Genomic DNA, 23,205 nt, shown 5'->3' with positions numbered 1-23,205 from the left:
TCTGTCATCCCAGAGGTTGTTTTAATCAGCAAGCTCCACCACACCTCCTAGAGCTTCTACAAACCCAGGCAGCAGAAGAGTGCATCCCAGCATGCATTAAGACCTCCTCAACAGTGAGAAAGAACACAAGGAATGACATTAGTTTATACTGAAGCAACTGCACCTCACATTAGGAATAAGTCAACTTGCACAGAAGAGTGCATGAAATTAAGGTAAGCAGTTAAATCATAAACAGTGGGGCAGCAAGCTTTCCACTATCCTCTATATCCCACAAGATCTGTGATTCACTACATCCCCTTGTTACCTACTGACTCCAGTTTGGCAGCCAGCAATTACCTTCTACAAGCTATCACTATTTTTGAGACACAGCTGAAAACTGCACACTGCAACTGCATGCCCAAAACCTCTGTGATGCCAGACACAGCCCTAGCAAAACTCAAGGAGACAACTTCATGCAACACAAAGAGCACAAAACACAGATCTAACTGTAGGGCTGAGGCTTAAAACTGGAAGATCTAAGCAAAAAAAATTTAAAAGTTTAACTACCAGACTAAGCATTATCTGAAATTAAAATACTCATCTCTTACTTTCTCTCAGAGGAATCGCTGTTAATGATTTCTTCCTTATCTCCAGACTAGAAATTTTCCTCCAACTGTTGAAGTCATTCCGTCATGACAGATACTCTACCTCAAAAGCAGACAGGGTATTTTGTGACTGCTCCTTGCACACCTATGCGAGTCTACAGGATTCCAATTCACTTGGGCAGCAGGGTCACCACTTGGCAGAGTTCCTGTCCCTCCCCTATATAATCCCAAGCAATGAAGAGCATAAATGTTGCTAAGAGTGGAAAGTCAAGGCTCAGAATTCAACTACTGATTCTGCCTTTGCAGGACAGGAAAACTCCAGAGGACAAATCCGTCTAAATAGATCAATGAGTGACATCAGGGACTGAGACCCACTGGTGTGTACAGAAATCTACACTGCTGTACCAGAAGCATTCGAAAGTTCAGGTTTTGTTCGTTTGGTTGGTTTGTGCCTTTTTTTAATTTCTGGCATGTAATCTTTATGGATTTTTTACCTTCTATTACAAAGACTTTGTTTATTTAAGATCTAAGAGATCTCTAGCTCAGTCACAAGCTTGGGAAAACCATTGTGCTTGCCTGCATACGAAATTGTTTATTGTATGGGCATAAAAGCTGCAAGTTGTCCTCAGTTTCAGACCAGGGGAATGATTTTCTGGGATCATACAGGAGACAAAAATTATGTGATCCATTTGCCAAGTTTGAATTGAAAATGTATGTTGTCATGGCATTTTGTTGTCTTGGTAATAGAAGATGGAAGTTTTTTGCAGAACACCTTCTGAAATGTGTTTACTTCTATAATCTCAGTAATACTACCCTTGAAGGAGGCAGTTCTGCAGACAAAGTATTATAACAGCAAAGCCACGCTACTGAATGACAGCAGTTCAAGATCACAGAGCTCCAAGAATTCTCCTTGATCTTGTGGTACAAACAGACCAATGATCTTTTATTCTGTACTGCTGATTAATGCATTACAGAAGACAGTGGTTTGTAAAAGCCTGAAGCAAGTCACAAGTGGCTTACTCACTGTATACCCCGCTCCAAGATTTTACTGCAGGTGACAGCATTTGTTTTTTTCATATAAGGAAAGGCATCAAATTTGTCAGCTTTCAGTCTTGGGCTTCAGTATGTAGATTTCTGTGAAAGAGCGATGCTATGAATTGTGTATTGGTGCACTTTAGATAATGAAACCCCAGAGCAGTTCATCCACAGAAATGCTGGCAATGGAGACAACAAGGCAAATGATGCCACAGCATTGCTTCTGAAGTCACTCAGTCATTTCTGTCTGCTCTCGAAACTGCTGGAGGGTACAGCATCTCAGTCTGAAGCTCTGAATGTTTTAGGACATGAGTAATTATAGTGTGCAAAATAGAGAGGCATGATTAAAATTAAGTCTACTACTTTCAGTGCACAGAAAAGAATTAAACCATGCATGAAGATGTCACTTGTCATCTGAGGCCAGAAAAAGGAGATTGGGGGTGGGGGAATAATTCTTGCAGAGCTGTTTCCTATTTAGTCACACCACAAAGATAAGGTATTCAAATTTCCTGGGTTTCTTTTCCCACTATCATAGAGTCTCAGCTTAACCAGCAACCATCAGCATCTGGAATGAAGCACCAGCACAGCTAACTTTACAAAACTGAGCAGCAGAGTTTGGTGGCTAAGCTAAATTTTAAGAGTTGGAAAAAATAATTTTACTTTAATGTGGTAAGGAAGAACAGATACAAGGAAAAATAAATCATATGCTGGAAAAAATCTAGAAACCACATTTTCAAAATATACAGATTCAGACAATTCAGATTCAGACAATTGCTGGGTAGACAAGAGACAATAAAGATTAGTCTTCCAAGGAAATCACAGGTCATTTGCTAATGCAAAAAAGGTAATTTTAAGAAGAAACAAATGAAGAACAACCCAACAGAAACCATATGAAGCAATCTTGCAAAGTTGATTCCATTTGGGGCACACACAAGTAAGGCAAACAAGGATTAAAGGTACCTTCCTGAAGAAGTTTCTGCTACTGCAGGCATCCAGTACACTGACAGCTAATCCCCAAACCCAGACACTGAGCTCAAATACAAATTACAAGCACAGTCAGAGATCAGAACTGTACTGCAGCAGCAGTAAGTGCTTCTACCACAAATTTCACAGGAGTGAAGTAACTGGAGAATGAAGATCTATATATGCTTTATTTGAATCCATTTGTTTACTGTGGGACTAAATCACAATTGCCAAATCACAGTATGTGATTTCTCCTACTTCCTCTCTCCACATTTTTGTAGCTGTTATTTTAAAGACTTCTCCAATTAAAGATACTTTTAAAAATTACAATTTTACTTCAATATACGTTTTCTAGTTAAGCTTTGAGATGGAAAATCAATGCAGTAGAAGAAATAAATGGTTATAAATTCTCTGTCACCGTAACTTAAATCTAAACTGCAGTCTTTAAGCTCTTGGACAGGCCAATTTTTTCACCCTGACTTAAGACAACTGCAACTTAATCATACTCTAGGTTTGCTTCTCTTCCCTAATTAACACCTCCATTAATAAAAAGAAAAACTTGCAAAAGAGAGGAAGAATGGTAGAGAGTTCAGAGCCCACTAAAGGATGGGACTAGCTTTAGTGTTTTTTAAGCTCATAAGGGAAAAAAAGGGAACAGTAAGAAGGTTTCAAAGGTTTCAGAATGTTTCAAAGGTTTCAGATTCTTTCAATTTCATTAAAAACTAGTTTCTAGTTCTTTTTTTTTTTTTTCTTAATGAGAGAGATTATACAATACTTTACAGAAACTCTTAGTCCTTTACCTTTCCAGACAGTATTCTGGATCTGGGCACGGCTTTTTGCTGTTTTGGCCCCCCCCGCCCTGCCCTGCCCCCTCCCCCCCAAATTCTCCAACAAGCAGACCTGGGATTTCCCAGTTCATTATTAATTATTCACAATTTATATTTCAGTATGCAGAGAAACAGCAGCAGAGCACAAGACCTCTCTGTTCAGAGAAATATCAGTGCCAACTTAAGAGCAGCTGTCATTCCAGACTGAATTAACACACAAGCTGCCTCAGCATCTGAGCTGCGTCATACATTCAGTTCCTAAACTTTGCCAAATCTCTCCAGCAGTAACCCCCTTACAGACCTTCCTCGCTACTACTCCAATACTACAATAGACTTCAGGAGTTTTTTTCTCACTTATAAGTATTTAAATAATGCCTTGAACCTATTGAAAAGGAAATACAGGATTGTTCCACATCCAAGCTAGTCAAGAACAGAAAGAAGCAGCTCAGAGTAAGAGTTTACAAGCATCAACTAAGAAAGTTAAGTAGGCAAGTAGGAGTAGAGTCCCTCCCCTGCAAGACAGAAATGTATTAGGAAGCTACTGGAGCACTGTGCTAACCAATGCAAGAGCTGAACTTCCCTGTCTGCAGAAACCTGACCACAAAACCATATCAGAAAGCAGAACAACGTTACCAGTTTCTGCTTCTACAACAATTGCTCATAGGACCACCAGCTAATTTGAATGTTGTTGTCTTTGACTATCAGGCAATTCCATGGAAAAGGGTTTGAATTTCTTTCTGAGGTTATCATTTATCATTTATTCTTTTCACTTCCAGCTTGCCCTGTCTACACAAACGCACATCTTGGTCTGGCTTGTAACAATGATCCCAACAGCAGTGCATGCTGTCTCCTCCTTCCTCCCCAAAAGTTTGCCTCAAGGGTTGCTGTATCTTACCTTGATGCCAGCAAGCCTACCTTTTATCAAAGTCCAGCATCTTGCAGATATTGCCTTGGAACTTTTGTGCCTATGCCAACTCAACACACCTAAACACAATCTTCCACTGAGCATGTGCCCTCCAGGTATTTTACACTCCCAATAATGCAGCTGTAGCTCTCAGGGTGCTACCTCCTCTCTCCAGCCTTACTTCAAATACCTCCTACTTCCAAAATAAATCTCAGACTCTCGTGAGGACAAATACTTGCTGCAGATCCTGAAGTTTGAGAGGTCACAACAATCAGTCTTCGAAACACACAACAGCACCCCACACCAAGACAAGCTTTTATATACTATTTCTTCCTCTCTGCCCACTCACAGGCATATTGTACTACCCAAAATATTACGTGTTTTCCAGAACCTATCAATCACATGAAGGGTCTGCAGAGAGACAGGGTAAATGACTGAGTACTAGAAAATTTCTCTTGAAGTATCCTCCAATTTCATAACCTGAGATTTTAATTAACCTTAGAATAGTTTTATTACCTCACTACTCCTGTTTAAATACAACAGTGCACCACCTCCTATATTATCAAATACCTCTTTTGAAACAAAGTGGAAAATCTACTGCCCATACACACTGCTGGATTTTATTCCAACATACTTCCATATGGTTTGCACCCCTCTTTAACCAACATATCATTCAAGATATTTGGCTTTAAGTCATCTGTAAAAATCACCCTAGCTCATTACCAGTGTTACATCAGTTATGCTGCACTTAATTATTTATATGTATGGCTTTTCCTCCTGAGAGGTTCATGTTCAGCTCTCTTAGAAACAGGAAATAAAAGCCAACCATCAGATGGTCTTCTACTGGATCTAAAAGGGTGCAACTGCAGCAGCTGTCCCCCTAAGTACTAATAATGGGGGAAAGTGCGATTACACTGTGTTTAAAAAAAAATTGATCTTGCTTTAAGCAATTCCTTCAAGTTTACTGAACTATGAATTTTTTTTACATAAAAGTTCCCAGAACTTAGAGCTCCACTGCCTCTTTGCACTGGGCAGAACAGTGTGCGCTACCTTTGATGTTTACATTGGAGTTCTCTCAAGGAGAGTGGTAGAACCGGCATTCAGGCCAACTGAGCTGCAGAAGCTCAGACTCTTGCGAGGACAAATACTTAGAACACAACTTCAACACAAAGGACAAATACTTCAACACAAAGAAGTGTTAAGGAGCACTCACTGAGGTTTTAAGTATAGTCTTTAAGACTGAAAATTAATTAGTGATTAATATATGTTATAGATATTAATATATTTGTTAATATAAAACATATATTTGTTTTACGAACAAAGTCTGAGACCTTGCTGACACCTGTGATGCAACCAGTCAGAAGAATAAAAGTTTCATTTTTATTCAGGAATTACATATCTGGAATAACAGAAGATAGGCTACACAAATATTCCAGTACAAACATACTATGGAAAGCACCTTTTTAGCCCCCCCCCCCACAAAGCCAGAACACCAAACAAAGGGGGAAAGGCCCCATGGTCCAAGAATTCTGCCTGCTTTCTTCCCCACTACAGCTACCACAGCTATTTAAGGCATCTTCACTACAGGAAAAGTATTAGTTATCAAGCGTGGAATCTCCTCCCTGTCCAAAGTCGTAAGAAGCTCAGTCTTGAACCTCATTTGTACAGAATTCACTCACTTTCAATATCAAAGAATCTGTCTCAGGCAATAATACAAGTTCAGCAACGTAGAGGAAAGATCACAGCTCTAATGATCTTTTCCTCTCACCCACAGAACCCACTTCCAACCCTCTTTCCACACAAATTCTGCTCCACAACTAGCTCAACAGAAACATGCATTTTTCTGCTCAAATACAAGAATTAAGCATTTCTGCTTAAGTTCATAAGAAACACCAAGTAATTCTGGAGCTAAACGTGCCGCTTTTCTCTTTTATTGATTTACTGGAAGTAAGAGCTGAGTCACAAATCATTATTGTAGTGCCTTTTTTGCATAGTTCTTAACAGTTTAAGATATGAAAAAATTCGTTTGTATTTGGTGGACACCAACCAACGGTTATAAGATTAAAATATAACAGCAGCTGTCTTGAAGAAATGCTATTTCCCATCCTATTGTAATATGGCTAGGGGAAGAAGAGACACGGAAAAAACCCTGCCAACAATATAAATAGGTTTTGACCAATAACTTTGCATGAAAAGGAACTTTTATCCTGCATGGCAAATCTCAGACCTCATTCTACAAGACATTTCCTTCAGCACTACCAACCTGGAAGCCTTAACCAAAAAACACATTGATTTAGAGACAAAACTGGAACCACCAGCCAATCTTTTGCCTAGCCTTCAAAGCATTTATTCAATTTCCTCTAAGGGAATTGTTCTCTCCATCAATACAAGCATTAAAGTGACAATTCTCTTGCATCTCAGCTCTTGCCACAAACAACAAAGCAATTTTAAAGGCATTATAGAGTTGCAAGATTATTGCTTAGAAGGGTAACAGTCAATAAAGTCTACTTAAATTACTGTTGTCAATTGCCTATTGACATTAGGCACATTCACAGCCTGATACCAGGATTCCAGCTGTGGCCTGTGATTACCTTTTCAATGGAAGTGACCAACCCCTAACATTACCTGTTGGTTGTAGCAACTCATAACTCTTATCACTTGGGAGCTCACTGGATATCAGCAACAGGATCAACTGCAGCTACAGAGTACAGCTACACTAGAAACACAAGGATTTCACATTTGCCACAATAGCACTGGGCCACTTACTGTAATCTCTGCACTACAGCAATTTCTAATCCTAATCAGCCTTTACATGCTGGGCTGATCTTACAATCCAAACACATCTGGTAGAAAATGGTAATCAGCTGAGGCATGGTACCTGAGCTCTTTCAGTTGCCATGCTGCAGTCTGAGAAGAATTCTGTCCCCAAATTATCTCCTTTCCGCAGAAAACCATCTGTTTTTAATAAACTGCTAGAAGTGAAACTATCACTACACTATCAACTCTGCCCAGAACAGCAATTTGTAATCCACTAAAAAGCTGAACGAGACTGAAAACATATTGCAAGAAGCCTGATGTTCCAGCTCCAATACTTAGCTGTTACATTTTGGGAATACATTAACAAAACAAAACAAAAAAATAAATTGGGTGGGGATGAGACAATGTGCAAACAACTTCAGTGACATGGTAATTAGTTACAGCCTTTGTGCTGGAAAGAGATCAGTTGACTAGGCAGCCTCAGAAGCTGACACATCTCACTCAATATCCAGACCATGGTCCATGTTTTTACTACTCCCTCAGCAAGATTATTTTGAGTCCAGTTTTTTCATCAGTGGATGCCCCAAAATGACACAACCTGAAATTTTAAACTAGAAATGAAACGCCCACAACCATGCAGGCAGCCCTGTTGAAAACATGAACACACCTGTAGAAAAAGAAATCAGATGCAATGCAAACTCTGCACGAGCCAGTGCAACAGTATGACCTCCTGGAAGCACATTGAAGCAGCTCCAACCAAGCAGCAGGTACTTTCTAACATGGCTGCTACCATTTCAATCCATTGTCTTGTATCTCTGTATCTACCATAAAGCAGAAGAGTTCATAAAAGCAGATGGCTGCCTCATATGTGAATGTCGTGCCTTGTCTTTTTAACCAGATGACACAGTTAGACACAGCTTTACCCTCTCCTTGCTAAGAAAAACAAAAAAAAGGTAAAATATGAACCTGCTCAATTCCTTTATGTCCATTCCCTCGTACTACATCAGTTAAACAATATTCCTTTTCTTCTTCCACATTGACAGGTGAGTTAAAATCTCAAAAATCTTGAAAACACTGAGATCTATTTCCAATAGACTTGACTCTTCAACACGATCTGGTAGCCTTTCACATACTGCAGACTTCTTGATGTTGCAAAAAACCCCAAAATGTTAAATTCAATGGAACGTCCACCTGAGAGACAGAAGATGCAGTAAGGACTATTAACATTAAAAAAAGCCTGACAGCACTAAGTTGCTATCAACAGTTTGAATTCACCAGTGCCCCTGGATGATGCATTTGCCACTGGCAGTAGAAGTCTCCTATCAAGCTACTGATGAGTGAGGAACTTGGAATCCATCACACAGGCTCACATCCAGGCAGAGAAGCTTTGTGCAGAGTCAGATCTCTGGACTGGAACACCAAGAACTGTCAATTTAACTCTTTAGCATCATATTTGAAAGACAGTTTATCATAATACTGTCTAAGCAATTTCCAGTTTTCTGACGAACAAGAAGCAGCTCTTTAAACTCACCTATTACAAACACAGCAAAACTTGCCTGTTAACACTCTTGCCATTCACCAACAACAAAGCAATCCTGAAGTTCAAATCAACTTTGCAAAATCAGAAAAACACTAAGGTAGGGTCTTCCATAGTCATTTCACAGAATGAAAGATCAGATCAGAAAGTTGCAGGTAAGGCCCACATATGAAAATAACATTGTTTCACTTGCCAGCAACAGAACACCACTCCTAATGAAACGTACATGTTTTCAAAACACTGGCACACAAAATATAGTGAGTTGCTTCTGGCTTGCTGTCCCTTAGCAGAATGTACATTCTCCTACAAATACATTTAGATTAAGCTATAAAACTTCAATTAGGAGCTACAAGCACAAAAAACATGCTCTCGATTCCAGTCATGCAACAGGATCCAAACCCAAGTCTCCATTTGAAAAGGTTGGATTTGAAAACTCCAGGGCTGCTAAAGGACTGATGCAATGATAAGATAAAGTTTTCATCTATATTTGACCTTTATATATATCATGAGAAACAGCAGCCTTCAGCGGCAGGAAACAGGCCAGCTGGCTTGCCCCCTTCATACAAGCCCTACATTCTCCCGAAGCAAGAAGTGAAAGGAAGAGTCCTGTGAAAAGCAGCCTGAACTCCCCCTGAAGTGCATCTAGGTCGTCTCTCCAATTCTGTTAGAGATGTGCCCCTCCCTGTGCTGACCTGCACTGTGGCAGGATCACCCACCACCGCCCTACTCGGAGCACCTTCCCAATCACTGGTAACCCTGCACACATTTAAACAATGTGGGTGACAAGTCAGCATCTTTTATTCATGCTTCCAGCAGTCATGTCTTTCTCTCATTTCTGTGGAGGACCATTTTAGAACATTCTGTAAAGTATCAGAGTGATTTAAGATATATAACAAAACTATGCCAGAGGCACCAGGAGCCTGCCAGGCTCTGCAGGCTAACCCCTGACCATCTGCTATGGGCACCTGCTGTCATCATGTCATCTGCTCTCGTGCAAAGCCAAGAGTCACAAGTGATGCACTGTACTGTCAGCAGTCAAGCCACAGCCTTCTATCACTTCTTAAGACAGAAAAAAGTTTAAGACACTTTCTTGAAAAGACGTGTCCTTTGGTCCCTTAAGTGCATGGTAGAACAATCTTAGCTCAAGTGGACACCAAACTCTCCTCCAATCTATCTTTACCAGTGTTTTCATCTCAGCCATAACCTAGTCTCCTAAACACTTAAAAACAATGAGCAAAGAATGCTGTTTTCTTTTTTATTCCTTCTTTGAGTCAGTAAAGAAACCTTGTCAAAGCATATGGCTCAACTGTTTTGTCAGAACTCTGAGGCCCAATTGAAACACAGGAGTTCCTGCCAATTTGCTTTTTACCTGTGGTAATTCTGCATACTGGCTTACAACCAAAAGGAGTTGATTGCCACAAGTCAGACCCAAGCTGCAGACACGTCCTGTCAGCAACCTGCTGCATTCTCAGTACGTGAGAGGAAGGGTTTGGTGGTCTTCAAGCATGATCATGTCTATCTACTCACAAAATCCCCTCTACATAAAACATCATAACACATTTGAGTTCTATCAACAGCTAGAAAAAAACAGACTCTGGGAAAGGCAACATGCTGCTTTTGCTCAGATGGCCAGAGTAAAAATTACATAAAGACACAACATTAGCATAACATCAGGGCCTTCTGGCATCCAATCCCTTTCATTAAACTAAGTTAAGATACAGATATAATCTACAACAAAGCACGAGATCACATTATCCCGGGCAGAAAAGAGACACAGAAAGGTATTTAGACTTGCCTGGTCCAGAAGTCAGTTGTTATATTGTGCACTGCCATTTCCTGCGCCTACAACTAAGCCCTGATGCCCAGTGAATGCCCCATTTGCTAGAAAATACTGTTCTAGTATTCCCCCTACATTCATTTCAAGGCTGATGTCCAACATCACCTGTGATGCTAGTGCAGATGGACAGTATACTGTATTCCCTCTCTTAGAGAACTACAACTCGCAACTGCTTTAGTAAATGTGTTTCACAACCTAAAGAGAAGACTTTACGAGCACAAACAAAATAGGTTTTGTATTGATTTTCAGTATTTTCAGCCAGGTCTGAAGAAAACATGATCAAAATAGCAAGATAAAAAGTATTAAAAACAGTTTTAAGGGTCCAGCATATGGTTTGCAAGATTCCAGAAAAAGCAGACCGTACCATACTCTGCAAAGTGACAAGCTAGCCTCTGCCAAGTATTCCAATTGCCTTCCAGCAATTGCCAACATCTGGTTTATTCAGCTTAATTTAAGCCACCACCTCTCATTCAAGCCAAATTTTGGACAGAAGGAAAATCAAGCAGCTGTGCTGAATCTGATGGGGTGGGATAATCTAATATCAGCTCACACAGTGAGGCTGCACACTGCAATCTTGCTGATACTGCTGACTCAGAGGAACAGAAGTACTGCTGCAAACCCTGTGCTACAGATCACTGCCTGCAAGGCTACTGAGAAGATTTCTTCTATCTTCTCATTTAGTCTGAGTTCAAGGTTTAGTCCTGTGCCAGATGACCCATCCTTTTCTTTATATTTCCTGCAATATACTCCAGACCCTGATTTCCTGCTTGCTTTACTCCTTGCTTTCTCATTTTCATGGTATTTGAAAGCCCTCTCTCCAAACCAGCCAGATTATTTCTAATCTGCATGCCATGTGTTGAAGCTTGGAGGTGCAAGGTTTATCACTCATTGGTGAGGCTCCTGTATTTACCCAAGGCACACAACAGAACTTGTGCTTTTTCCACCCTTACTATCATCCTGATCTGTGCTCCAAAAAAGGAACAGGGCATGGTAACTTAAGGACATTGTTTAATACTGTTTGGACTCACCTTTAGGCTATGGTAAGACAAAGGGAAGGGATATAATGTTATCACTCCAATCTCAATTTTTCCCCATCCTCAGAAATACTGGAGCCAGCTCCTTCAGCAATACTGTATGTCCAGGGCTGACTGAGGAAGGTCTATTCCTTTGTTTTCTTCAGTGCCAGGGAGTGAACTCAATGCACATGGCAAGGTTTGAGCAGCACTGGGAAACACTGCAGCTGTGACTTCTGAGAACAGGGGGCTCTTCCAGATGTTGCAGAGCATATCTGCTCCAGCACCATGAAGTGCATCCTGTACCTCCTGCTCCACCTCTAACCTTGATGTTCTCTCTGCCACTTCTTTTTCCCACTTCCTCTGTCTGTTCAGTATTTTCTGCTTTTTCTTTGGTTTGTTTTCCTTGAGGTGCCACAAATTTTGTGGATGGGCTCAGCTGTGTGTTGCAGCAGATCCACCATGGAGCTGGCTGTGTCTGGCACAGAGCACATCCTGGTCTCTTCTCACGGAGGCCAGCCCTGCAGCCAACAACTTGTCATGGACACCCAGCACTGGGGGAAGGTAAGAAGGGCAGGAAGAGCAAAGTAGTCTCAAGAATCCTGAGCAGCAGTACGAAAATGCTAAAAGCAGTGTGCCTCTACTACACTACCATTTCTTCAAAAATGGGAGCTGTGAGAGCAGGAAATTTTCTTTGGCTACCAATTTCTCAGTCCAGCAAGAAGCAGGGAAAATGAATAGCCTTTGAAATGCTTTATGCCCTTCAAAGTTATGCTGTCGTCTACTTTTAATCACTTCAGAGGATCCTTCACATGGCAGAGACACAGAAGCATGGACTGACCATACCTACAGAGCATTTTCTTGGAGACTTCACAGAATTCCTCACTAGAGTGACAGGCCCATGTAAAGCATGCACAGCAGATAAAGGGTTTAAGAGTGAGGCTGGGAAATCAGACATAGATGAAATCAAAACACAGGAAATCAATCAAACCTGCAGATTTTTGTTATTGTCATTTAGAAGATGTTCAATTGCTGCCAAAATCTAAGGGAGCAACACTATGAGACTATTGTGAAATATACTCAACTACTAAATAGGAGTGATTAAAACCATTCTCTGGTCACTGCCATTCTGACCATCTCATAAAAAGCTACTCCATTATCAAGGTCTACAATGGAAGTCAGTACAACAGAAAGCCCTGACTTGTCCCATAATTTGTCATCCATGACCTTGTAAAAACATGTTTAACAGAAGGATCTTGCTTACTCTTGAAAAAGACTAAGAATACCTGCCCTCAGGACTAGTCAATCTTTATCAAGTTACACTGCTTACATGAAAAAAAGTTTAATATTACAGTGCCTATTCATTTTCCTGTTCCTTCATCTTCCCTCTTCCTTTCCTTAGGCATTGCACCATAAGACAACCTACACACTGAAATGCACAGAATCAAGTGATCCTGCCCATATTTCAACATTTGGATCTTAACATGAATTCAAACTTCTACCGTGATTCAAATATATTTTGAAGAATTGGCCAAGTCTTAGCTTGATTAGCCTTCTTTTGGTATTACACATGCCTTAAAAACAGTATGGGGCTGGGGGGGAATTCAAAGTTAATGCCACAAATACTCAAGAACAACTAATCTAAAAAGCGTTCTTATTACCTCACCTTACCCATGACAGACATTTATTTCTACTCCTACTCAAAGATCTGCATGCCTACAAATGAAGTGTGTCCTTTTGGGAAAGAACATGGTAGAAGCCCACAGAAACAGCCATTCAACACAAAAACTGATGATGAGTCCTTACACACAATAAAAGTGCTAATCCAACATCTAATAAAGAATTAAAGAAAATAACTGCTCACTTGGAGGTTTTTCTTTCCAGGTGTGAGAGCAAGTCATTGGGGTGACAGAGGAGTCCACACTATGAAATCCACACCAGTTATGACAACAACAAAAACTGAGACCAGTTATGACAACAACAAAAACTGAGGTATTCCAGGTGATCTTCAGCAGTAACATTTAAACAAAGTCAGTTCTCTGACTCACAGAATTACTGCAATACAAGATACAGTGAGACATAAAAGCAGTTTCATTAGTAAAATGTGAAGGATTAAGCCCAGTGTGTACAGGGACTCCGTTCTTGGCAATTCTCTTGAAGATACTCCCACAGCTGTAGAGCCCAAGTGTCACCTGGACTGCAGAGCAATGCAGTACATCTGCACTACTCCCACTAGGAGAGGACCACAAGTGCCAAGAGTCTTGGAACACTCCCCAAATCACTTCAACAGCAAACAACTTCTGAAATATGCACATCCTAGTTAACCTTGTCCTTTAACCCACTGAGTCAACAGACACTGAACTCTAGGGACTCAAGCTGACCCCCAGCTTTTCCCAAAAAACAGAGACAGACATATTCCCCAGGAGTAAGACAGAGGTTTCTAAGGCTAATCTGTGGGACTCAGCAACATCATCTTTACTGAGCCTAGGCAAAAACGTTTAACACACTGCTTTTGGTCAACAGACACTTCTATTTCAACACTAAAGAGCAAAGTGATTCAAACTTATTAGGTCAACACCAGAGACTGCAGAAGAAAGGTAGAACACGGCAGGAAAGAAGTGTCTGTACAAGCAAAATACTGACACCAGCCCGGCAGCTCAGTTACCATCATGAGTTAAACTATAAACTTCTTTTTTAGAGCCTCTGCTTGCCAGGTAAATGCAAATATGCAAAATTAGACTTGGGATGAAAATAAGTTCCAGCAGATACACAAGTCATTTTCACAGCCACAGAAAATCAAATCTTGCTATTCATCTGTTTTGTTTTGACTTTTCGCAAACATCTCCCAGCTCTTGATCAGGCTTCTGAGAAGGTCCTCTACCTTATGAGAATTGTTTTGAAGAAGTAAGGAGACACATATGGTCTTTTCAGAATACACACTGCAAAACTTCCTCCTGCTGCAAAGCAATTCACTCAGCAAAATAAGTCAAGGAAAATCCCAGCCATTTCTATCATTTTCACAAACAGGAACTTGTTACAACCACCTGCAGATGCAACAACCTCACTAGTTTCCAATCCACTTCCCTAAATGAAAGCTTGAAGGTCTGTTTCTTAGTGAGATCCTATAAAAAGAGCTGAATTGAGATCTACCCACTTTTCCCTCATATATCATGTGTTTTCACATTTGGAAGTCATGTTATTTCCCTTCTCCAAAAGCATCTCCCTGTTGATACCATCAGAGTCATTCCCATTTGAGGCTTGAAGCAGACTTTTACTTGGCCCACACAATGAAACCCTCAGTGAAGCCTTAACACATCTTTCAGAACAGTTCTAAGAATCAAGCTCCTATGCTGTGCACAAGTATTGCCTTCCCACTTGAATTATCAGCTTATATATCCTTAATGTAGCCCATATGCCTCATTCACCCACGGCAATGGCCCTTCCCACTGCATCAAAATAAAGTTGCTAACTCCCCACTTCTTCACAGGAATAATAATCTAGCTAACAAACATTGGTTAGCTGAGGGGTCGGAATCCATATAATTGTGGTGATTTTTAGACACCTTTTGGATGACAACAGTTTTGTAATACGAAAATGATCAGAGCTCAACTGTCCCACACCATCAGAGCATCCTAGATTTACATTCCTTTTCCCACCACAGGGACTTGAGAAGCTCATTTAATGCCATCTGGCACTACTTCCAGTAGTTGTTGAAAATTCACTAGTAGGAGATCTGGAGTTCAAGAAAATGGTAAATCCTGTTAACAAGCCTAAGATAACAGCCAAATGATACTTTAGTGCTCCTTCTCATGACCAGCCTGTCCAGCACTGAGAGCCCATGCCAAAAGACAGCAGCATCTATATTACAGTCTGGATTTGAAAGCTACAGCAAGTACAGAAAACCACACAAAAGTAAACCCTCTAGCAGCTCAGCTTTTCTACATTGAAGACATTAATTCTGTTCTTTTCTCCCTTACTTACATACCACCTTTCACCTTGTCACCTATGATCTCCCTATAACCCTCTGTAATTATTATCTTCTGCAGCAAACATATGAGAACAGGCATTATTGCATCCTATCCTTACAGGACTACTTAACCCATGTTAAATAGCTGATCTCTCAATTTAATTTACAAAGCCCAGTTGCTAAGTAGGGCAGTGGAAGAGAGGTTGTGTGACCTGACACCTGGCCTCTAAGACACTAAATAAAATTATGGAGTTCCCTAAGGACACAGAAGCCCAATGCCAATACCAGAATTACAGCTCTTCATAAGGCATCATTCCAACCATCACTCTGGAATCTCAATTTTTAATTGTCTAAACCCTTCATACATAAAACTTATTGTAAGGCACTGGGAAGTTTTACCTTTCATTCTTCACATCTTCAAATGCTACTTATCCAACCTGAAATGCACCCAGACAATTAAACTCTGAACTGTTATTTACAGCTTGTAAAATAGAAAAAAAAAAAAAGCAGACATATGTCTTTCCAGAAAATGATAACTTCTTTTCCTCTTTTATGTGTGACATGCAGGTAGGTAAGAAATTCTGTGGAATTCTACTTGCTTCTGTCTCCTGTACACCCACTTTCTTGAATAGCACTATTAGCACCAATATCCAAACACAAATCCTTTACAGTCCTTACTGTAACACTGGTAGATTACTCCTACCTCACTTTAATCCTGCCTATTCCAGACAGTACTTTTACTTATATATGTATATACACACAGAAACACAGAGACACATAGGCACAGCATGCTTTCAAATACATGAGCTATGCTTTTTTTAAGCTAAAGCTTCTAGTAAGAGATATGGTCTGTATAGGACAGTCCAGACTCAGCCTAAAAGTGTTTAAAAAGATTAAAAAGTCTTGACAGCTATCAAAAAACAACATAGAAGAAACATCAATAACCAAGATGATTTTTTTAAATGTACAAGAAAACAAGACAGAATATATGATATCAAGACCAATTATCTACTTAAACAGTTTAGACTCCAGTGAGTCTTCAATCAATGCTGCTTACATCAGCATTTCTTGGACATATTGCAAGAGCATCTAGATATAATGAAAGACCAGTCTACTGTTTGTTACTTGGAGGGTAAGCTACAAAGTCATTAGAAGAGAAATCTGGAATTATTTTCCAGAAGTAATGCTACCCCCTTTTAACAAATACTGCATCATCAGAACTGTACTTACAAACACCTGCACCAGCATTACTTAGTAATGGCCAGCAGCCAAGAGACTGCCTGGTATAAAACCTGCTGATCTCTACTTGAATGTACCTCTTACCATGTCCAAAAAGACCATGGGAAGCCCACTTAGTTTTAGATATTAACACCAGCTGTTGATCTGCCAAGTTCAATGCTGGACAGAGATACTCCTGGTAAACAAGGCCAATTAACATCCCATGACCAAATTCTTTCACCATTCTACTACTCGGTGTCTCCAAGCAGGGGTAGACAGTTGAAGTGAAATTGTCAGGATGAAACATGACTAGCTCATTGTTTTCCAATAAAGGTTTTACCTCAACCTTGCTTCGTGCCTTAAATAGCTAATGTCAGTCCAGAATACATCAAAAATCTGAGATAAAGCCAACATCCATCTTCAATAAAACATTGACGCACACTACTGGACAGCTCACAAAGTTGCTGTCCGATATCTGGGACCTCAGCAACAGCCCTTAAACTCTCCAAAGGTTGTCCCAATCTACAGCACGGCGTTAGCCCAGTGCCTTGCCATTTAAGCACGCCATCATTCGAACCTCTTCAGAAGTGGGGATGCAGCGCTGTGGAGATGGCCCCTCTCATGCTGGTGCTTGGCCAGCTCTGGGAATATTATTTATGTGTATCTCATCCTAGCTTAAGCCTGACCAAAGCAGGCAGCGGCAAGCGCGTGTCCATTTTGCCCTGTGATTCTCTCCCCCCAAGCCCCTGCTCCATAAGGCGCCCTTTCCACTGTCTTCCTGGATAAAAGGCAAGAGGTCATAAGGAAAAAAAAAAATGGCCGAAAGAGCAGTATTATGCAATAAGAGAAGAAATGCAATAATAACTCATCCTCTCCTGGAGATTTCCCATCACCCTCATGCTTTGCAAGCTGGATTAGAGCAAGCGTGACAGCCAGCCGGCTCAAAGGCCCGCTAAAGTGCCCTGCGGGCAGGCTTCTCAGCCCCGGGCCTTGGCTGAGGAAACAAAAAGGGATGCTCACAGTCCAGGTGCTTTTTCTTGGGCCCCATCACTTCATGCGTGGTGGCTTTGCAGACGGCTCTGGCTACGGCCGATCCCGTAACGCTGTACTGAGCAGCTGCGATGCGATCTGTCAGCGTCTGACCCGACATCTTCGAACGGCGTGCTGGCTGCTGCCTGCTCTGCAGGGGCGAAAGACACGGGAGGGGAGGGGGAGATGCCGGGTCTGCGGCCGGGGGGAGGCACGGAGGGACGGACGGGCAGGGGCAGGGGCGCACGCACACGGGCACCGGCGCAGCCCCGCCACACGCACAATGGTCCCTGGGGCAGCCCGGCCCCTCCCGAGGCGCAGCCCCCCCGCCCCGTTGTGTAAGCCTCTGCCTCGCTGGAAGCCGCCCGGGGCAGGAAGGAGGGTATTTTAGGCGTTGCGAGGAACAGATGAAGGGGAAATAATGACGGCAGCTGAAGGAGGCTGCACACAGATACGGTGCGAGCCTCCGGGATGGGGGAAAGCAGCCCTCCCGCACCTGCCTCCGCCGCGCCCCGGCCCCGCTGCAGCGCCCGCGCCGCCGCCTCCCCGGTGCGAGATTATGGCACCGTTGCGCCATGTTCTGCCCTCCCGGTGCCTCCCCCACCGCCACCCCCGGCCCCGTCAGGGACCCCCCCTCCCCGCGCCGGGAAGCTGGGCGCCGCTGGATGCGGCGACACCCAGCGCCATGCAGCATCCCGGCGCGGGGGGACAGCGGGATGGACCGAGCGCCAGCCGCCGACCTGTCAGCGCGTCCTTCCCTCCCGTCCTCCTGCCGCCGCTCCGGGGAGGGCACTGCCGGCCCCCGCCGCGACCGCTGCCCGGCCCGGCCCGCTGGCGAGGCGCCCCGCGGCGCAGCAGCCCCCCCGGCCCCCGGCCCCGGCAGCCCCAGGTGCCGGGCGGGCTGCCCTCTCCGCCGCCGCCGCCGGGGATGCGCTGGGCGTCCACGCCCGGGAGCCGACGCTGCTATTTCCAGCCGGCGGCTTAATCCTCCCGCAGCCTAATCCCCGCGCTACTGCCGCAGCAGCGCCGCCCCCTAGCCCGGTGCAGAGGGCGGGACGGAGCGGAGCCGAGCGGCGCTGCCGCCGCCGCCGCCGCCGCCGCAGATCGGTGGCCCGGCGCAGTCAGGTGACCCCGATCCCCCACCCGCATCCCGCTTCCCGGAGTGGCGGCGGGCACGGCCGGAGCTGCTCCCGCGCGGGGGCTGTCCCGGTGGGGAGCCGCGGCTCGGGGGAGCCCAAGCCGCTGATGCTCCCCCGGTCTGCATCGTGGTCCTGTCGTGAGCGCTTAAAATAGTGCCTTGAGGGATCCCAAAATCGCACACGGACTAGATTTGTCCAGAATGTTGTTATAGTGTTATTGTTATCAAAAACATCTGAAATACGTCCCCAGAAGGGTTTTCTCTCTTTTATCTAAGGTACCCTACGGGTCTTGGTTACAACCCAGGCGCAGTCGGGAAGATACATTGCTGCAATTTTATCGTGTAATTGAAGCCTACCGGAGTGATCCGTGGAGTATTGGGAAATGTAGCGTACATATATTATCATAAATTGGCTGAACTTAGTTTTGGAGTAAAGTGATTTGAGTGGGTGGGGGGTCTAAACGAAATGGCACTACTGGCAATTACTTCGAGCTGCCGGGAGAACAAATTTCAGAAGACGATGTCAGCACATGTTATTAATTAGCTGGAGAAAACACTACGTACAGTCAGTATTGAAGAGTTGTGCACACCAAGTGATAATTAGGTTGTGTTGCATGCAAAGACACACAGCACCATTTTCATTTGCTATGTCAGGAACAGAACACTGACAAGGGATTGTGGTCTGTGACAGTATGAAACAGCAGGTTTCTTACTACTTCATACTTTCTTTTTATTTTCTTTTTTTTTTCTTTTTTTTCTTTTTTTTTTTAACCTGACAACACAGAGATTTTTAATTTCAAGGTAGCCTGAAAGCTTGAGAATGCTGTTAAAATAATGCTCAAAAGTTCAAGGTATCTTTTCTGTGGGAAATCTCTTCCAAAACAGCTGTAAAATGGTGCCTTGGACCACTGAAGACAGGTGTTCAGATTTGGACATTTGCAATATTGGTTAAATCGCCTTCTTTTTTTGCAGAGCAGATAGAGATTTTTGGATTTCAAGATTCAAAGGTTTTCTCAAATACAGTGTTTGACTATGGAGCGGAATTTAATTTCAAAAAAATATGTAAAGTGTATATCACTGTTAGCAATCGGCATTAGGAGCCTGCAAACTTCGAATATTTCCGTAGAGAGACTCTCATATTCCAATAGTGAGAATGTGCCCATGCTTCTCAGCTCTGTTCCATATTGAGTAGCAAATAAATAAACCATGGAGTTGCACAGAAAGATAATACTGTGCTCTTTAGCATTACTATAGTCCACTGTTAAAGTATGGCCAAATTTTAGTAATACTTAGAAATTGTTACCACAGAAATGTTAGCTTCAATGTCTAGGAATTTGTCATTAATGACATGATTTATGGCAGCTAGAAGCATGTCTTAGCAGAGGCACACAAACAATTTTTCCTCTGTACTTCACCATCAATTATTGGGGTCATACTCCCAATTGATTTCAGAGGAAAGAAACAGTTGGGATCTAGCAATACTTCATGTTCCATTAGTGGTGTTAAGAGTGACTCTGAACTTTTCTTGGTAACACTGACAGGAGTTTAGAACAGCTTGACTTTAAAAGAGAAACTTCCTTTTTAACTGGTACATTACAGAAGGAAAAAAAAATGACACAAATTGTTTTGGAATTTATTGACTCCACACAGCAGTAATTTAGAATGGTTTTATTTTCTGCAAGGATAGTTTTCAACTTTATGCTAGCCAAAGTATTTAATTAGTGATACTACTTTTATTAACATCTAGTGTATGTCTTCAGTGTGAAGTTCTGGATACTTTCTGAACTAGTCCATATTGTTATCAACAGTTACTGTCACTGAGATTCTCATCTGTGTCACCAAAAATTATGAATGTTAACACTCAGCTAATTTTATATCTTCATATTGTCAAAATATTGAAGCAAAGAATAAGTCAGATAATCTGTCCTATTGCCTTAAAATGTATGCAGTCTCTTAATGAAAACCTAAGGTGCTTTAAGAAAGTAAGACAAGACATTAGTTCTCTTTAAATTCAGAGTGAAGGTATGTGATCTACTGAAACTGCATTACTTTTGGATTTAAAACCAACCACCACTCCCCCAAAAATAACCCAGCCCCACAAAACAGGAGTTGGTGTTTGTAATGAAAGCCACATGGCAGACAGGAACCACCTTGAATAAGGATACACCATGGAGGGAGCTGCCCAGGACTAAATAGATGGAGAGTTGGGGTTGCCATTTCACAGGGTAGTTTTAGATGAAGCCCCAAGAAGTTGCCTGGTGTTCTGGCTCTGTGAAACCCAGGCTTACAGCTTGGCTGGTGGAGGCCTAGATGAGGGTCACATAAGCAGCTGGGAAGGGTTCTTGCTGTTAAAAATAACAGAGAGTCGATGATGTCTTTCTTGACTCTTTGTAACTGTGCTTTCAACTTAATAATGAAAGCCTTAAAGAAGAGAAGATATATTAATGACAAACTGAATAGCCATTTTGAAGCAGAAAGATAATTCTTAACTGAATTTGAAGTGAGAAAAATAGAGTTGGTCTGTGTTAACCTCACACTCAAGCACACGTGGAGGGAAGGAGGCATGTGTAAGGGCTGCTTCATCACACCTCACACCTGAATTCTGCCCCAGAGATGCCCATCTCTTGGCTGATGTAAGGCATGTAGACTGTTTTCATGCACTAAGGTGCACTGAAAATCTGAGGGTTTCTCACCATAATTATGGGATTTTTTCCATTTTTTTCCCAGTTTCTCTTGTCAAGTCTTCCAGTTCTTCAGCCAGCTTCAATGCCCTTTCCTCCTGCCCTCAGAGGCCAGGCAGAGATTTAGACCCCAGCCTGTCTGTGCCTGAGCCTGCATCAGACCCAGTGCTGTTCTGCTTCTCCCTCTTACTCTTAGGGCCAGTGGTACAAACAGAGCTCCTGGAGAGGCTGGCTGTAACCATAGTGATAGCAGCAGTCCTGAACAGATCTGTTTAGCTCTGGGGAGGGGGGGAAAAAGACTTTTCAAAGGAGAAGCATCCTTCTGACTTTGTATCAGGTTGATGGAGCCAGGTAGTTCGCATTATGCTTTCTCTACAATGCAACAAAAGTTGCAAAACAACAACAAGTAGGTACTCAAATCATGCAATACTCAGGAGTTTCTGTGCTTCTGCTGTCAAATATAATGTCATTGCTTGGTCTTGTGTAGGTTCTATCCACAACTGTTTGTTCAGCCTCTGTACTCACCCTCCTTAATGGCATTTGTTTCAGTAGTTCCTTTGGTTGCTGTGGTATAAAGCAGCAATGAGAAATGAAAGATGCTTGTCAATTTTCCACTCAGAATGATGGTCTGAGAAGGATGCAGCCTGAATGTGTTTGTACATCCCAGGCAGAAGATTCATCTCATTTTGGAGAACTACTTGAGCTACTGAATCGAAGAGAACAGCATACACAGGGTACAGGCTTGGTGGCATGAGTATATGCTCTACATCCCATAGGAAATGCCTTTTTGTGTCTTCGAAGAACTTTGAAAATTAAAAAGTTAATTTACATAAGAGAGAGAATTAATAGAAGAGAAAAATTATACAAAGCATAGCTAATGAGCTCTTTTACTGCTGGTTAAGCCATGCCAGAGTGAAGTCATGTTCTGCAGACTATGGAGTGTTTGCACATTACAGAGTTGATGGTTACAGAAAGATGGTAATTGGCATGTTCTGTACAGATGATAAAGGCGTGTTCCTTCCCCTTACCCAGCACCCTGGTTCCCACAAGGACCACCTTAAAATCTGTATTTTCTTAGAGACCTCTGTGGACTGATGCATTAATGGACACCATCATCCACATCACAAGGACAGCTTTTGCTGCTGGAGTAGTTTTTTGGGTTATGTCTGGCAATAACACTGAGGTTAATAGACCAGAAAGGGGACAGATGGACATATGTATCAGAAATGGAGCAAAAGTCCTGTAATTGTGAAAGTCAGTACCTGTGAAATTCCTCACTATTTAGTATTTCGTAGACCTGATAGAGCTTCTAAAGCAAAAGTCTGGAGGTATGAAGTGTATTGCACTTCCACACAACAGATTCAGACTAGGCCTAAATTAGTCTTTTTCTTTTATTTTTTAACATTTTCTTTTACACAGAGCACAAATCTTTTACAGATTTATTTTAAGTCTGCGTACTGAAAGCTACCTAACTTCCTGCTTCTATAGGTAATATGTATTCTGATATAGTCAATGTGGAAATAGCAGCTTTCTTTCGATATTAGAGGGGAGAATTAATTTAAGAAAGTTGCAAGTCAGCTTCAATACAAGCGTTTTGTATTCCATTGAAGCTGTTGATATTGGAAAGGAGAACATTTATCAAAAAAATTAGATGAGGACATACTGTGCTTCGCAGACATCATAAAACAGATTTGCAGGAGTATAGAGAAACAGAT

The 23,205-nt window shown here is 42.2% G+C and overlaps 1 protein-coding gene across 3 annotated transcripts in view; it reads right to left on the bottom strand.

Moving 5' to 3' along the window:
- The window catches only part of SNAP91 (synaptosome associated protein 91), a 63,203-nt gene extending 44,681 nt beyond the window's left edge, over positions 1-18,522 (bottom strand). For all 3 annotated transcript variants that reach the window (XM_030945159.1, XM_030945161.1, XM_030945160.1), the window contains exons 1-2: positions 18,412-18,522; positions 17,663-17,822 (exon numbers count right to left, since the gene is read on the bottom strand). In XM_030945159.1, coding sequence (XP_030801019.1) covers positions 17,663-17,792 — 130 coding nt within the window. In that variant the 5' untranslated portion in view covers positions 17,793-17,822; positions 18,412-18,522. The remainder of the gene's footprint in view (positions 1-17,662; positions 17,823-18,411) is intronic.
- Positions 18,523-23,205: the final 4,683 nt, after the last annotated feature.

This window comes from Camarhynchus parvulus, chromosome 3 (genome assembly GCF_901933205.1).
Source record: "Camarhynchus parvulus chromosome 3, STF_HiC, whole genome shotgun sequence".
Classification (NCBI taxonomy): domain Eukaryota; kingdom Metazoa; phylum Chordata; class Aves; order Passeriformes; family Thraupidae; genus Camarhynchus; species Camarhynchus parvulus.
This window is presented reverse-complemented; position numbering and strand designations above follow the sequence as displayed.